We start from the raw sequence: 18,364 nt of genomic DNA, 5'->3' as shown, positions 1-18,364 counted from the left end.
TCAAGCAACAATTCCTTTTCCCTTGCAATGCCTGAGGGCTTGACTAACAACTGGAATAGTTATTCCAATCCCATAACGTTCTTAGGGAACGTAACCGTTGTTTAGTACTTCAGTAAATAGGACAGGCTATAGATACAAATTCACAGTGGAACAAAAGATCTTGTCCACTCAGCGCTTAATGGATTTTTCAGTAAAAAGGCATGAAGACGAGGGAGATGGAGAGTCATCTGTGACCAGACTATAAACCTGTATGTCAACATGAACGGTCATTTAATAGAAAGCTTGGTTTTATCAGACCAGCTCTGTTTGAATAAACAAAATAATTCCCCCTTCGTCACTGTGAGGTCACAGAGGTGAAACAGAGCTGTCCACGCCCTGCAGGTGCTGATTCCCTGTTAGATGGGTCAATATCTATCAGGTTTTATCATGCCAGTTTATCAGAAGCAGTTCCTTTGACTTTTCAAAGAAATACTGGCTTCCTGTCTTTTGTTATTATATTATTTAAATCTTCTTGTAATAGTTTATAGAAGTTAGAACAGGAGGGAAGTGAGTTTGTTGTACATTACTGGTCTTAAACCTGGAGTCTGACATTTTATTTATGTCAGTTGAGTGCCAGTTAATGCTGGCCCACAGGCTCCTTAGGCCGGCAACGCTGCTCAGAAAACATGACTGCCTCAGGTTGCTATGGTTACTCCTGTCATATCACAGCTGCTGCATGTTAATTTGGAACATAGTAAAGATTTCTTGACCAGAACTGCTTGAGAAGTTCCATAGGTGTCCATATATCAGAAGTTAAAGGACACTAACGGAACTTCCAGAGCTAATCAGAATCAAGTATTCACCCAGACTACAGTATAACATCATTTATTTTAAAGTCACACAGAGGTGGAATTGTTTCTTGATCTCTGGAAAGTTTGTGCCTCATATGAAATTGCAGCGCACTTCCATCAGCTCTCACAGACAGTAGACTAATCTTTAGTCTATTCTATGCTGTTACCAACCTTGTCTTTAGATGCTTAAATAAGGTCAATATGCAATATGCAAGTTTTAGAGCATGCACTTTATCGTGGAGCTTTAACAAAGCATCACACTGTTCAGCTGCAGGGAGACAGACCTATATTCAAATATATTTACGCAGTGCTGCCAACCACAGCCGACAAATAACAGTAAAGTAACCGTGACTTCTAACAGCAACATGTGGCACACCTCCTGTATTATCTTGTTTGATATGAGCATGGAGAAGTGCTTTAAAGAGAGCGTACTGTAATGAAAGGTGTATCATCACATCCAGGTGTGCCAAATACGCTTCCCTGTGGGCATGTTTCGACAAAGTCCAGTTGTTTTCCAGCTCTGTCACTTTGTCTCTTAATTATAAAGAAAAATTCTAGACTCATGAGCCTGGTGTTGTTTTCATCTTTTAGCATGAGTTTGAGAGTGAAGGCCATCTCCTCTGTGGCAGAGTGATAGTGAATTCCATTTAATCTCGGTACTCGGAAATTTCAAGCCAACCGTCGGATACATCATCAAAAGTGTGCCCTGAACTCAGAATTCTGACTTGGAAAGTCGAAGCAACCCCCAGCTCCGACACCCGAGGTAACTGTGAACACAGCATGAGCGTTTGTCTTATACAGGGAGGTGACTCAATGGGGGATGTGGACTGGGAGGGGGGCAAACTAAAGTGAAAGGTGCAACAATTTTGGATTTAATCAAAAATCTGTACATATTAATGTTTTTAATGATATCAGTTTTGAAGTCTCCTGAGAGGTATCAAGGACAATTGGAGCAAAGGTGTGGTGTGCAAACTGACATATACAGACACACTGTCAATCACAGTAAGATTCTCCAAACAGTTTTTATTGGCAAAAGTATGAGCTGCTAACCTGACACGCCAGACGGATTTGTTTCAAGCATCCATCTGGAAAACCTCCCATAGACTGTGTTCGGGAAAAGGCAGAGCCCTTGAAAAAGAACTCGGAGGGTGATTGGATGAATGTTTTGTCTGTCACATCTTTACTTTTCAGCATTAAAAGCGTCTTTCCAGATGTGTAGCTGACCATGCCATAAGCACCAATGCAACCCCATATCAGAGATGTGGGCTTGACAACTGTTCGCTGATAATAAGCTGGATGGTCCCTCTCCCCTTTAGTCCACAGAACACAGCGTCCATTCTTCAAAAAGAATTTCAAATTTTGATTCGTGTGACCACAGAACAGTTTTCCATTTTGTGTCAGTCCTTTTTAAATGAGCTTTGGCCCAGTTAAGACAGAAGCGTTTTTGGATCCTGTTCACATATGACTTTATTGTTGCATGATCCATCTTTTATATTTGTGGCCAGCTGTTGACAGATTTCCAGTGCAGAGATTTCTCAAGATTCCTTGAGTCTTTTGATAATGAGCTGTAGGTTATGGGAATCTCAGATTATCTGAGTCTTTGTTGTACTCCATAGTTCTTTAGGGTGTTTTTTGTCTCATTGATGTAGTTTGAGAGTCTTGTGGTTGACTGGTATCCATTGTTGTTTGTGCAGTCTGACTTATATATGCAACTTGAACATCACTTACCTTTAATGAAGAATTGTATATAAGTGCCGCTGATCTCTGACAGACATGTGGAATAAGATGGATTTTGAAGCATTTAAAAATTTAAATTAACCTGTTGTGTCAGTGGAAATGGTCTTTGACTTTCTTTTGTGAGGCTAAATATAAAATCCAAGCCAGAATGGTTAAGTAAAGCCATTACAGCAGCTGGACTGAAAACTAGCACCTGTCACACTTTATAATGGGTGGAACACAACTTCCATTTTTTATGCTCAGCTAAGCTAACTGCTGCTGGTTATAACAGACTAGTTTACCTAAATATAACTTACAGTTCCCCATAACACAGGTTAAATGTAAAAGGATAAAGTGAAACAGTCGATAAAGGGTTAATGAGCTTTCAAGACTCATAGCAGTGTGAGGGAGTCAGAAACAGCAGCCTCAGCTCACCTCGGCTCTCCCTGCCTGACCGGACTGAACCTCTGATCGGATTAAAGGTTCAGGTGAGACTCTGCTGCTGGTTCAGAGGCAGTTCAACAGGCCACTGGGTTACAAAGTGTCTGTCAGTGTCTATGTGGAGGGGTTACTCTGAGTGTGTAGAAGTTGGCGTGCAGGCTTTAACGGTTAGAAGTGTCACTACATGCCTTCAGGCTGCCATATTGGATTAAAATGAACCTCATGGACGTGAACAAACTAACTACCTCTACTGAAGCTACAGAAGAAAGTCTTATACATACCTGGATTTAACCACTGATGAATCTATTCCTATTTTTACGCAGAGTATATGGTCTGTATAACATTCTGCTCTACAGGCACCATGACCAAACAGCAGACTGAGGAGCTGCCTTGGATTTAAAACTTTGACATGATCCGATTTAAAGGTCACATATTACGCAAATTACACTTTTTCAGCCGTTCTCAGATTTTCCCCTCATGATGTCATGTGGGGAGTTAGCACCACCCCCAAGTTTTTTTTTGGCCCTCCCCGCTTGGAAGAAAGTTCTGCCCTCCTCTCCTGATGCTTAGAGGAGGCTCAGGAGAGCCACATCCATTTCCTGAGATGGGCAGTCAGGGGCGGAGTCAGCCAGCTCAGTAACATTTAAAGCTACAGACACAGAAACAGCTCGTTCTGAGCAGAGATGAGACCAAGGGGTTTTTAGACATGCAAAAATCCAAATACTGGTGTGTTTTTTTCAGCAACAAACTTCACAGGCATGTTTTAGGGACCTCTGAGAACAACATAAGCATGTCTTAAATGGGGTATATTGTATAATTTATTAGTTTGAATTATCAGAAATTACAGGAAAACTCTCACACACTGTCTAAAATTCACAAAAACATGGACAACATTTCTGAAAGGGTGCAGGAGTTGGCCTGCTTTCTCTCCCAAGCGCATGTCTTATGGAATAGAAATATATTTTAAAGGTTTTGATATGTTTTAATACAATCAATCATTGAAATAACAGAGAAAGATCATTTTAAATCACATGGTATCAAAAATTATTGATACTGAAACATTGACAGTCTTAGTAGACTGCATGTCTTAATTTGGAGTTCAGCAGGTTTTTGTCTGCCTCTCCTTTAAATCTTGTGTTTTTAGCTAATATGACTTATGGCTCTTTAACTTACAACCCCAGGCCCAAAAAAGTTGGGACACTGTGTAAAATGTAAAATAAAATCCAAGTAAAATGATTGTCAAATCTCATAAACCCACATTTCATTCACAATAGAACATAAACATATCAGATGATGAAAATGAGACATTTTACCATTTCATTGAAAATAATAACCCATTTGAATTTGGTGGCAGCAATGCATCTCAAAAAAGCAGAGACAGGGCCATGTTTGCCATTGTGTCGCATCGCCTCTCCTTTTTTGGTTCCATGATGCTCCAAATGCTTTTTATTGGCGAAAGATCTGGACTGCTGGCAAGTCAGTTCAGCACCTGGACTCTTCTACTGTGAAGCCAAGCTGTTGTGATGGATGTGGTATGTGGTTTAGCACTGTCTTGTTGAAATATACAAGGACTTCCCTGACACAGACATTGTCTGGACAGGAGCATATGATGCTCGACAACCTCTAAATACTTTTCAGCATTGATAGTACCTTTCCAGTTGTGAAAGCTGCCCACGCCAAAGGCACTAATTCAACCCCATACCATCAGAGATGTGGGCTTTTGAACTGTGTCAGGATACCTAGCTGGATGGTCCCTCTCCCTTTTAGTACACAGGACAAAGTGCCCATGGTTTCCAAAAATAATTTCAAATTTTGATTCATCTGACCACAGAACAGTTTTCCATTTCACCTTTATCTATTTTAAATGAGCTTTGGCCCAGGGAAGGCAACAGTATCTCTGGATCCTGTTCATGTATGACTTCTTCTTTGTATGATACAACTTTACCTTACATTTGTGGGTGACATGGCCAGCTGTGTTGACAGACAGTGATTTCTGGAAGTTGTTCCTAAGCCAACGCAGTGACTTTCAGAACAGAATCATGTCTGTTTTTAATGCAGCGGCCCCCGAGGGCCCAAAATCACAAGTGTCCAATATCGACATTTAGCCCTGTACTCTTTCTCACAGAGCTTTCTCCAGTTGCTCTGAATTTTTTGATATAATGGACTGTAGCTGGTGGGATATTCAAAGTCTTCAGAATTTGAAATTGAAGAACATTTTTTAGATAAATTTCCAAAATTTTTAGACAGATTTTTTTGCAGAGTGCTGAACCTCTGCCCATCTTTACTTCTGAGAAACTCTGCCTCTCTAAAAAAAGTTCCTTTTATACCCAGTCACAGTGACCTGTTGCCTTATAGTTGCAAAAAGCTCCACCAGCTGTTCTTCTTTAGCACAACTTACTTTTCCAGCCTTTTTGTGTCCCTGTCCCTACTTTTTTAAGATGGGTATCTTTTTTTTACACAGCGTCCCAACCTTTGTGAAACTGGGAGTGTAGGTTTACCCATGAGAATTTTTTGATTGGTGGATGAGTGGACCAAACAATTGGATTGACTAAGGTTGGCAAATTCCCTCATACATTTTTGATACCAAGAGTTTTAATGTCTGGTGTGTCTATGATTAATAGCATCAAAAAGTTCAGAATGGGCCCTCACAGGTTCTGTTTTATTAACAATATAAATGCATGTGATTGATTGGTAGCATTGTTGCTAGCATCCTGGCCAACAGGTCCCTCATTTTAAAGCTAAAAAGTATGTCAAGCTGTTATTGGGCTCTAATGTTGAAATGATTAAATCAGGCCACTTTTTAACCTCTTTCTGACACTTTTCCCACCAATTTTGCCACACACAGCCCACTGCACAGCTTGGTAACTTTATGGTCATGTTTGTGTCTAAAAATCAGAGCTATAAACCTTGAGTATTAGAACTTGAGATGGAGCAGATAGAGGGAGCCAGTGATGCACATATTTTGGAGCTATAGTGGATCAGGCCAATCTCATGAGACTTGGTGTAACCTTTCACCTCATGTTGGCTAAGGTTTCTGGCCAGCTAATGTTAGTTAGCTCTAATAAATTAATTATTTTCCAATATTAATCAAAGAAATCACATCAAATCATCAAGTCTGCTTGTGTGTACATTTTGTATGTTTTAAAGTTTTAGCAGAGCTTTTTAAATCATTAAAGATACATCTATAACACAATAAAATAAATTTTGAATTATTGCAGAAGCAGTTTTTGTTTCTGATGTTTATGTCTGAGCCTTTTTCATTCTCTTTTTTCCAGCTGATTTAAACACACTAGATCAATTGTTGCATATTAGTTGCACATTTATAAAGTTTGCTCGAAAGAGAGATGTAAAACACCGCTGCCCACTCACGCTCTCAGCCCAGCTCGGCTCAGTTGTGCTTCAATGGCACAACAGAAACAAACCTGCACTGCCAGCTCTGCGGGATCAGCTGAGGTAAAACTGCAGACAGATGGCTGAGAGAAATGAAAGCAAAACCCATAGATAACAGTTTTTCAGTGCAAGGCCAGAAACTCTTTCTTGATTCTGAATGTTCTTGAACAAAACACAGTTTCACCCACTAACCTGCTCACTCTGCCTCTACCTCACACATTTTTTCATAATTTACTTGTCTTTTGCTCATTTTAACAGCCAAATATCCCCCTTATTCCCACTCTGGCTTAGCAATCTTTTTGCAAAATGTTCTTGCCTGCTTCTTAAAGTAATAGTCAATGACTTTGGAAATACGGCCATATATTTCCTTCTACAGAGCAGGATAAAAAAAAATCAATAGACCCCAGGGTTAAAACTATGATGTTCTTTGCCAAGTTTAGATTAGACTGGGGTAAAGACAAAACAGCTATCCAAGCTCTGAACCATAGTCCATCCATCCATTATCTACAGCTCATTCCCTTTGAGGTCACAGGGGGTACTGAGCCAATCCCAACTATCATTTGGTAAGAAGAAGGGTACATCCTGTACTGGTTGCAATGCTGACATATAGAGACAAACAATCAGGCATGCTCACACTCACACCTATGGGCAATTTAGAGTTAACTTAACATGCATGCCTTTGGTGTGTCAGAGGAGGCTGGAGTACCTGGAGAGATCCATGCTTGCACAGGGAGAACATGCAAACTCCACACAGAAAGACCCTGACCAACTGCCGGTGAAACCAAGAACCTTCCTGCTGTGAGGCACCACCATGCCACCCTGACACATAATTAAAGTAAATAAACTCATAAATGCAAATATCATATCTTGAAATGTGGTGATGATTTAGGAAAAGACAAATGCTTAACAATTTCTGCAGTGGCTATCCTGCAGCTTCACCATTCACATCCATTCCCAGTGAAGATGATGATTGCTGAAGTTTTCCAGGATTGGTTTTTGCACAGAGAAATTGTCCAGTAAGAGGGGGCTTTTGTCTTTCTCCACCACCAACTATCTGTATTCCATAAAAATAGAATTTTTCAAAAAAGAATCAACTTTAAGTTCATGTTTTCACATTAAAGCCACCATCAGGTTGAAAACAGACTTTTGGAACACTTTATCTTTATCCACTCGCTGGATTAGTCAGTCAGCATGCTTTGACTTTCCAGGGAGCACATGGCTATAGGAACCCCCATATGGATGGAAACATTAATGACAGTGCATACTGAATACAATAAAATTAGTTCAAAAGCAATTAATCCAAAGTAGCATGAATCTCAATATGAGGGTGATTTGTGCTATAAAGGAGGAGGCTGGGGTGGAGGAGGTGAAGCTTTGCCAGCAGCAGCAGCATGAGGCATTAATGCAAGCAGGGATTAGTGACATACGTCATCTTTTAATGGACTGTTGATGGACTGCTATGTTGAGACAAAGGTGTGTGATTGGCTGTGGGAGCTGGGACACGATAATGGGGCTCATCTGGCCATCAGCTGATCACAGCTGGGCGTATGACTACAGTGTCCTGCATGAACTAACGCTGAGCTTCATTTCTCCTCTGCATGGAACAGCTGGTTAAAACTAAAACGGTCATAAGAATTATCACTTAGACATAAAACTAAACTAAATGTAATGACAGAAACCATTTGTATTTCAGTTTTAGGCACTGACAAATGTGTTGTATTTTGGTCCGGTAGGTATCGGATGTGGTTGTTCTGTTACCGGATTTCAGCACTCATCCTTAGTCAAGATGGAGTTCAGACAGGGAGGTACCCAGGAGTAGAGCCGCTGCTTCTTCACATAAAGGCAGCCTTACACCTAACAACTTCAAAGTCTCAGACAAAATTCCAAAGTCAGAGTAAAATCACGGGAGTGCTAAAGTCACAGGTTGCTCCTGTTGTCTCAGTTGTTAGATGTAAGATGGTCATAAGATTCAATTTTAGCCATTTTAAGGCAATCTTTATTCAGTCTTGCCGTTACGATAATAACAAACACGTTTGATATTGTTGTAAGTCATTAGTCTGGTTGTATGCAAATTATGATTGTCAGTGACACGAACCTCTGTCCATGACCAGTGGGAGCCAGTGTTATGCATAAGCACAATAATTCACTTCATTCTTCAAAACATGAACGTGAGCATAGATCAATCTAGAGCCGCTGAATCTTCTCTCAGAACTCAAGAGGTTGAAAAACTTTTCTGCTCAGAGCTGCAGTCAGATCTCTGCACCTGTGTGTTTTTCTGTCATTTCAATCCATGCTGACATGACAGGTAAGGTAAACCATCACTGGGATTTTCAAAGTAAAAGCCTGATCACTTTTTTTCTGTGGGGAGATGACTCATGTTTGCATACAGTACTTTTATTCTGAAGTGTTTTCAGGATAGTTCCTCGGTTGTTGCAGTAACATACAAAGTTGCTTTGTTGTTTAACTTTTCTTTCGTTTCTACTCGATGTAAATGATTTCACAACATCGGACTATAAGAGATGTTGTCATGAACAGATGCATGATGGGAAATAGTCTCAAAAGGAATTATATTGTAGTTAGTGACCCACAGTCTTTGCAAAATCGTAGTCTGAGACTAAAAACTAAACGGCTTGCCGACAAATTTTCTTTAGATGTGAGAAGGTCTCAGATGTCAGTCTTTTTAGAGGCTTTAAAGAGTTTAAGCAAAATTATAAGGCACTAGTTGAAGTAGATGAGGCTTCTAGTCAGGATGCTTTCTCTCTGGAGGTTTTACAGGCACATCTAACTAGGTGAAGACCTCAGGGTGGACCTAGAATTCTTTGGTGGGATTGTGCATCCCTTCTGGAGAGATGTCTGGGTCAACTTACTTAGTTTGCTGCTACCACCACTGGACCCCAGATGAGCAGAAGTAAATGGAAGGTTGGTTCGACATATATCCCATCTGATAACATGGGAGAGGAGGAGCTTACAACCTTTACTGTGGTCAGTCAGCAGGCCTGTGTTTCAATCAAACTTTATTTTTCCACAGCATTTAATTGATGTTGCTGCTGACCTCAAATGAGCGTCTTTTCTTTGGTTACCAGCAGAACTAACGGGGGAGTGTCTGCGTGTGTGATTTTATTGAAAGTTGCATCAGAGCCTGCAGACAGATCTGTGAATTTCAGCCCAATTAATCTGGAGCTTGTGAGCAGAGAGAACATAACAAGACTGTCTGTCTGACCCCGGGCTTGAGTCTGTGTGGGTGCATCCGTTCGTGCACATTTGTGCATGCTGTAGTCAGAGGAGTATAATTTACCACATGTTGTCACCTTGGGTGTTGCATGTGTGACACTATGTGCTTTTTTTTGCAGTATGTTAAAATCACTGAACTTGGTCAGTTGCGTGATGCCCTTTTCCATCAGGCTCTCAAACACGTCGAACCCCAACCAAGTCGAGCTGCAAGAGATCTAACACACACAAACACAGAGCTCTGCTGACCTTTAACACAGTGACAACAGATATCATGCTTAATATCACTCTCTTTCTCACAGCTTGAACTTTTTTTGGCTAAGGGACAGTTTATTAATTTATATACTGGTAGAGTTTACATGAAACCTCTACTCATCTTACTCAGCTTTTCTGCCTCACACCCTGGCACACTCACACATATATGTTTACATGTACATGGATCACAGAGTATAAAATCACAGAGCGTAGAGGTTGCATGCATACCCGGCTCTCTTCCTGGCAGAGCCCTGGGCACTCATCACCCAGCACGACATGAAATAAAGACTTTAAATCACGATCTCTAAAGAAACTCACCACAGTCTCAGCATGTTTAAGGAGAGTGCAGAGTCACTTTTTTGCTTTCATAAGGAGTTTTACTTTGTTTTATCTGTAAGTTTCTAAACTTGCTTGTGACCAGGGATTCACTGCCCTGCTGGCAAGTAAATTTGAGTGATGTATGCATTGTGCTGTGTAGTAGGTAGAAGGCTGTGATTTCCCTGTTATGCAGGTTTCATGAATAAGATGTGGACCTTTAAAGGACTTCTTCACCCATATCGGTGGTTTCTACTCCAAATTGATAAATAAGGACAGGAAATATAATCGTAACCACATGACCTGTTGAGTTAAACAAATAAACAAGAACTCGTGACCATAAGTTAAGGCCTATTCAAGAGAAAGAGACATTCGTCAGAAACCTTATATTTATACTAAAACCCCAGTCACAAAAATGTTGGGACACTTTGTAAAATGTAAATAAAACCAGAATATGATTTGCAAATTTCATAAACCAATACTTTATTCACAACTGAACATAAACAACTTATCTGCAGTTGAAAGCGACCCACAATTTCCCCATAGGATGACTGCGCTGCGCACCGAAGCGCCACAGGTTTGCTCCAGGCAAGCAACCTCACCCACTGGAAGCATGTCTAGAGCACCGCGCCGCGCCGAGCAGCCTTGATCACCAGGAGGAGATCATGGTGTGTTGACAGCAGACGATTTTAACTTCTGAGGTTAATTTATCATCCATTCTGGTATAAGTCCATAATATTATGGCTTCCACCATTGGATGAGTACATTTGGAAGTTAGGATCTGTGGTTTTATGTAAAATTCTTTGGCTAAATGTCCTCAGAAGTTAACTTTTCCTCGTCAGTGGTGTCACTGTAGCTCTGTGACCCACTGACCTCTCTGTGACCATTTGCTCTTGCTGCAGGATGAGACGTAATGTTGATAGTGATGATTTTTCACCGGGAGTCCATGCACTGTGTTGTAGTCTGCTAGAACAGGATATTCAACACTTGTGTCTTCCTGTTTGGAGCTTTCTGATCAACTGGTACTGACGCTGTTTGGCAGTGGCCAGCGCTGAAAATAGAGCTGCAGCGCATGTCGAATGAAGCAGAACGGGGCGTTGCTCCAGGCATGCACCGCTGACAGACTGGAGCGCCGGCTGTGGAAATGCTCCGATAAACTAGAGAGGGAGCGATGTGCTCCACGGCGCAGTCGCTGTATGTGGAAATTGGAGGTGAGACATTTTACTATTTCAAAACATAGAGATTGTCTCATTTTGATTTGATGGCAGCAAGACATCTCATAAAGTAGGGACAAGGCAAGATAAGGCTGGAAAGTTAGTGTTACTAATTAAAAACAGGTGGAGGAGCATTTTGAAACTGATTAGTTTAACTGGAAATAGCTCAGTAACATGACTGGGTATAAAAGGAGCATTTTAGAGGCAGAGTCTCTCAGAAGTAAAGATGGGCATAGGTTTACCAATCTGCGTTATTGTGAACACTGAATAGCCAAACTTCTGCAGCACATAATCTCAAGAAAAAAATCTGAGAATCTGGAGAAGTCTCTGTACAAAAGGGACCAAACCACAGTTAGTATTGGGTGCTTGTGATCTTCAGGCCCTCAGGGACCACTTCATTAAAACCAGGCCTGATTCTTTACTAGAAATCATTACATGGCTGTAGAAGCACCTCTAAAAAATTGTTGTCTCTCAACACAATTCACCATGCCATCCAGAAAAGCAAGTCAAAGTTGTATCATGCCACTGTCTCCTCTGGGCCAAGGCACATTTTCAATCAGCTGAGGAAAAATGGAAAACTGTTCTGTGGTCAGATAAAAAAAAAAAAGGAAATTCTTTTTCATACCACGTGTCCTGATGTCTAAAGAGGAGAAGGACCATCTGGCTTGTTCTCAGCACACAACTCCCAAGCCTGCATCTCTGATGGTATGGGGTTACAATAGTGCCTGTGACATGGGCAGCTTACACCTCTGGAAAGGCACTATCAATGCTAAAAAGTGTCCCATCCAGGCAACGTCTCTTTAAGGAAAGGCCTTGCATATTTAAGCAAGACAGTGCTAAACCTCATACCACATTCAGCACAACAGCATGGCTTCACAGTGGAAGAGTCCAGGTGCTGAACCGGCCTGACTGCAGTCCAGAACTTTCCCAAACAGAAAACAGTTGGCGCATAATAAAAGAAACAACCCTGCAAAGAAGAGCCAGGACTGTAAAGCAGCTAGAATCCTACATCAGACAAGAATGGGACAGCATTCCTCTCTCAAAACCCCACCACTGTTCTCCTCACTTCCCAGACATTTATAGAATTTTGTTAAAAGGAGAGGCTACACAATGGAAACGTGGCACTGTCCCTACTTTTTTGGGATGTGTTGCTGCCATCAAATTAAAAATTAGCTAATATTTTTCATTAAATGGTAAATGTCTCAGTTTATAGATCTAATTTGTTGTTTATATAGAGTCAGAATTTATGAGATTTAAAAATCATTGCATTCGGTTTTTATTTACATTTTACAACGCATCCCAACTTTTTTGTAAATTGGGTTTTATTTACAATATTTTAGCACGGCAGTACAAAAATACCCCCTAAAAATCTTCTGAGCTAGGGGATCTGTATTCTAACACTGGTGTTTTGAATACAAAGTTGCACATAGAAGGGGAAGCAAAGAATTAGTCCATCCTACATCTGAAAAATCATAGCAAAATACTAGTACAGTTTTCAAGCTAAAAGTCCAGCACTTATAAGAGCAACAAAACTACACTATTTTGTTATAGACTGGTAAACTGGAGCTAACTGCAAGGCCAGTATTAAACTGCCAGGACCTACAGCAAACTATTCACCCAGCAGCTAAATCTAACCAGACCAGGAGACAAAAACTAATGTGCATGCAAAGCCACTATTAAATGACTTTAGAAGAGGGGCCCATTTAAAGGGCCTTTCAGGGACCTAGCAATGTCTGAAAAAAAAGTAAATTACTTTCTGACTCTGAGAATCAGCTGTTATAAAACATGAGCGTTGTCTCTCGGTACTTCAGGGGCACATCGTCTCTGTGTCCTAGACCCCTCACATACTGCCTCGTCTTTCAGCTCCTAATCTTATGATTTTGTGGATTTTCTCCCATCGGTGGAACAATCCCAGCTGAAAATGACTCTGGTAAAGTGAAGGACAGTTGGATGTCGTTGCAGATATTTTGTTGCACCAAATTAGTTCACGGGACAGCAGGCATTATAATCCAAGATTTGGATTTTTAGTACAAAGCCACCATCTGCTTATGTGATCTAATGACGCCATGAAACGCCCCGACCATGTCCTTCCTGATGGACAGTATTTTTGATTGAAAACACAGCTCACATTTAAAGAAACTAAAATTTGCTGGCTGCGTTGGCAGATATTTCAACTTTTTACAAGTAATTACAGTGCTTAACAAATTTATTAGACCACCTGTCATTTTGGTCTCAAACACCATCCAGCATCATGAAGTGCTTTAATGCGGACTCTTTCATTTTCAGTGAGCTCTCCACGTTTTACCATTTTGAACAGGAATGAGGAATTTCAAACTGAATTCACCCAAATTTGAGCTGGGCTTCTCTGAGAAGTCAGAAATGAATCAAGCATAACATTCAAGCACTAAAACAAATTTTTCTGTTCAGGAATGCAAGTAAATAACTATAATTTGACATATTAATCAAGAAATATTAATGTGCTTTACTATTTTTTCAGTTTTTGGTAAATCAGTAAATTTGAAAATTCATGGATAACAATAATAATTCTATTTTAGCATCAAAAATATCATTTGGGTTAAAGAGTTTCTACATATTGGTGTATTAACCATTGCAGAAACATAAAAAATGGTTTTGGTAATTACCAATGCTGTTAATTTAGGGCAGCTGTGGCATAAACCTTACTTTGGTTAGGGTTAGGGTGGTCTAATAAATTTATTAAGCACTGTATGTCTTACTTTTTGTGTTTAATTCTTCTAAAAAGATTAATTTTCTAGACTTGCCAACTGACTGTGGCTTTAAGCAAGAGAAGATTTGATTTCCAACCATAAAATCAACAGAAAGGCTGAGTCCCAGGGAACTTCTTAATTTTAATGACTAAAAATCAGAGTTATCCTCCTGCAAACTGCCTAAATTGCACAAAAACATTTATGTACTATGAAACTTTGCTGATGTTTTATACATTAAAATAGGACTTTACCTGCAATTATTAATGGATGTGTTACCCTCTTTCATACGAGTTTTATGAAGTATGGCAGTAGTCCTTTGTAAAGATTTAAGGGGGATAAAGGGGAAAACTCTCTTGGGCCCATCCAAACTTGGGGCCCATGGAGGTCAGGAAAATCATGGTTCATTGAAAAGCTTTTGAAAATGTAAACCTCTTTAATGTGAACAATGTGGATGGGCCCACTGTAGTATATGATAAAGGAAATAATGTCAGACTTTATAGCTAAGCTATGATATGCACAAATGTCAGGATGCAAAAACAATAGAGTAGGGAAAAATGAGATAACTTTAAAGGCAATAATTAGATAATCACGGAAAGAGGCAAAACATAGACGAAAAGCTGAAAACAAAATGGTCAAGAGTGGCAAAACAAACTGCCAAAAGTGGAAGAAAAGCAGTGTGTAAGCTAAAAAGGGGCAAAAATGGTCCAAAAGTGGCAAAAAAAAAGCAAAAAAGTTAGTAAAACTGACAAAAGAATAAGAAGAAAGCTGCAAAAAATAAAAAATGACCAAAACAGGCAAAAAGTAGCAAAAGTGCAACAAAATTGCCAAAAAATGGGCAGAAAACATGATGAAAACAGGGTAAGAAATAGCACGAGTAAAGAGCAAGAATGCTAGCACCAATGCTACTTATCCAACACACATGCACCGATATCAATACATTTCACATGTGGATGGCCCATTCTCTGGGCTGTTCATTGAGAAAGCATCAAATGATCAGAAAAGTACAGCTGCTACTGGCTAAATAATTAAATTGCATCTGATTTACGAAAGCATGTCTCCCAGCAGGCAACCTGGGTTCAAATCAAACCTGTGGCCCCTTTCCTGCATGTTATCCCTGACCTCTCTCTCTACTCCATTTTCAACACTTTTCGTTCTCCTATCCCTTTCAAATTAAGGTAATGCAATGATGCCAAACGCATACACTAATGTAGATAATTTCGTACTTTTTGTCAATTCAGGGCCGTCTGCTGGTGAAAACCGACCGTGTACACCTTGGGGAGAAGGTCCTGCGTGATGCTGTCCAGGTCCACAGCACTTCTCACGAGGCGTGGAGCGGTTTGGGTGAGGCCCTGCAGTCGCGCGGCTCCAGCCAGGCCCCTGACTGTTTCCTGACTGCCCTGGAGCTGGAGGCCTCCTGCCCCATCCGGCCTTTCACCATCATCCCCAGGGAGCTTTAAGGGACCACGGCAGGGTGGGGGTTTGGGCTTAAGAGTTAGTTTGTTGTTTGATAATTTAAGTCATTGAAAAATGAAAAGATTTTGGACATTTGGTTAATTTATTTCTTGCTCAGACTGATAATAAGATTAAATGTAAATATGAGGTAAAAGTTTTTGTTGTATACATGGCACTGTAAAGTAGTACATTAAACTCTGATCTCACTTATGTTTCCTCATCTGATGTCCATCTCACCAACCTCCAGCCTCGCTCATTCTGACGGGAAACTTGTAAAAGATCCAGATAATTTGGCTCAGCTCTGTGAAACTAGTTGTTTGGCTCCTAAACAGCTCTTCATTCAGTCAGTTTGGCTTTTTAAATGTTGATTAAATAATAACAACAGATGGAGGAAAGGAAACTGACACTCAAACATAAACTAGCTATAGTAGCTCACATTGAAGAGGCAGTATGTAGCACCTGCATGTTTGTGAATGGTGCATCATACCTAGGTTGCATACAAGGTTTATTGTGTTGATGTTATATCATTGATTTAATTAAAGATAACAATAATAATAATAATTAAAGCCAGGTAAATTTGTTAAGCTGTGGTAAAAAAAACACTTTTTTTGTAAAGTGTAGGGATCATTTTTAAATCATATCAATGTATGTAGAAATTGCTTGATGATAAAGGTCCATTTAGAGCTGTAAAGTACTATCTTTCCTCTGTTCCCATTCATTCCTTATGGTTGTCCCTGGAAATTTGTTATCACATGATTGCAAACAACCAATAGATGCACTTTTAAACATTGTTGCTACTTACAGAGCAACAGAGTACTGTTATAAAACCTGGGTTGTTAAAAAGTGTCAAAGTTCTGAACCTTTCGACCTTCTTTAAGACCCTGTAAAGTGATTTTAAAAAAATCTGATTTTTAGGTTTGTTGTATGACAGGCCACAGTGTTATGAACCACCAGGCCAAATTTCAGTCCTGAAAAACATCTCTAAGTTTTTACAATTAAGCTTCAAAATCATGAAAATGAGGCAGTAATATCTGCTTTAGGATGGTGCGGGTGTGTCAGTTAAAATTAGCTAAAGCAACACCCACTCACAAAAAAATTGAGGAATCATCTGTCTGCTATGCTGCTATGTTTAACATCTTCTTTTAAGCCACCAGAGAAAAGACCACATTATGCCATGGCAGGCAGACAGTTTAGAGCTAAAAACGTGTCAGTTTCATTTTCTCTTTTGGCATTTTAAAGGAGCTCTATGTAAGATTTTTGCTTTAAAAATTCCCACTTTTGAGTATATAATGGTGTGCACTTTATCCCGATGTGAAGAATGAGGCTCTTTATGTCTTCCTTGCCTGCCTGTATAAGCCTGTGGAGTCATTTCTCTGTGAAGAATTCGGGCCGAATTTTCTGCGAAATCTCAACGGCAGTGACATCAGGTATTACATAATGTGCGCACCCCCTTGCTCTGTTTATACCTGACAACGGCGTGTTGAATGGAGAAGGCTGCTTCTGCGAGTAAACGACCGGCTAGCTCAGCCCAAACACCCACACAAACTGCGAAAACATAAAAAAACTAAGATAGTTTTATCTGCTGAAGCCCGTCAAGCTAAAAGAGAGTGTGACTGATGCAGGGGGAAATCGAGGATAAATATTGGTGGAGCATTTGAGAAATGAAGAGAGCTTCGCTCTGCACTCAGGATAAATACCGATCCAGAGATGGCCGTCTCTCTGTTGAAAAGGTAAGGTGTCACTCCAGACCGTGAAATACAATGTAGTGTTTTATGTTGTATAAACCATACGCTACATCACGTTAGCTTGCTTACGAAGATGCTATCCAAACAACGAGAATGTCACGTTGCTCATTTAGTGCTTTCCGGATAATACTGCATCTTTTTCTTGCTTCCTGGCTCTGGACTCAACTTACTGAGTTTACTTTTTGATACTTAGTTTGTAAAATATCTTCAACACATAATGTCAGCTATCTGATATCCGCGTTCGAGGCACCATTATCAGAGCTACACAATGTTGTTATAGTTTGCCTAATGGCCGGCGGTATCGCTACACTGATATTTTTCTAAATCTTGCATAGAGCCCCTTTAACACTTCAGGTATCTTTATTGTTAGGTTCCTGAAAATACTCCATGTCCTGACGCTGCTCTTCAAAATAAAAGTCTTCAATGATGACTTGCATTGGAGACATTTATTGTGAAAGACTTGGCAGGACTAGATACTTTACCAATCTTTAGCACTGCGACACCAGCAGACAGGAGGGATTGAACTGTGGCTGTTTGTAGAGAGGTAGTCACAATCCACTTCTTTTAATCATCCAGGACTAAAGACAAGTAAAATGTGGATTACAGCAAAGTTTCAGCAGGTAAGATGTTTGTACCTGCAGCGTCCAGTTCAAGTAAAAACTTGACAAGCACTCCAGTAATTAGCCTGCCCCTGACTTTACGGTGAACTCTGGCCAGAGCACCTACCTGGGGATTAAATTTACTGTTTTCTGGCACAAATCTCTCTGTTAGGATACTTTTATTGACCTGTAGGCCACTGTGGCTGATAGATTTAGGACATTTACCTCAAAATGGACAAAAACACAGCTGTGTGTTAACTTTCAATGAAGGTAGTCACATCAGCCAGCATTGCTCTGTGGTTTTATATCATTGTAACGTTAGGGGACGGGGTAATCCCTATAGGAACAGGTGTTGTCATTGGCTCCTTTATTTGCCCTGCTAAAGTAAAACCAGGCCAGGAAAGAGAATCCAAAATCCAGTCACACATAGATCTCAGTGTTTTCACACGTTTA

The 18,364-nt window shown here is 40.2% G+C and overlaps 1 protein-coding gene across 1 annotated transcript in view; it reads left to right on the top strand.

Moving 5' to 3' along the window:
* ttc7a (tetratricopeptide repeat domain 7A) overlaps positions 1-15,733 on the top strand; it is a 117,679-nt gene extending 101,946 nt beyond the window's left edge. The window contains exon 20 of the mRNA XM_041789910.1: positions 15,354-15,733. Within this exon, the coding sequence (XP_041645844.1) occupies positions 15,354-15,572 (219 nt within the window). The 3' untranslated portion in view covers positions 15,573-15,733. The remainder of the gene's footprint in view (positions 1-15,353) is intronic.
* The last annotated feature ends 2,631 nt before the right edge of the window (positions 15,734-18,364 follow it).

Source organism: Cheilinus undulatus, linkage group 6, assembly GCF_018320785.1.
Source record: "Cheilinus undulatus linkage group 6, ASM1832078v1, whole genome shotgun sequence".
In the NCBI taxonomy this organism is placed as follows: domain Eukaryota; kingdom Metazoa; phylum Chordata; class Actinopteri; order Labriformes; family Labridae; genus Cheilinus; species Cheilinus undulatus.
Note: the sequence above shows the minus strand (reverse complement) of the source record. Positions and strands in the feature narration are given on the sequence as shown.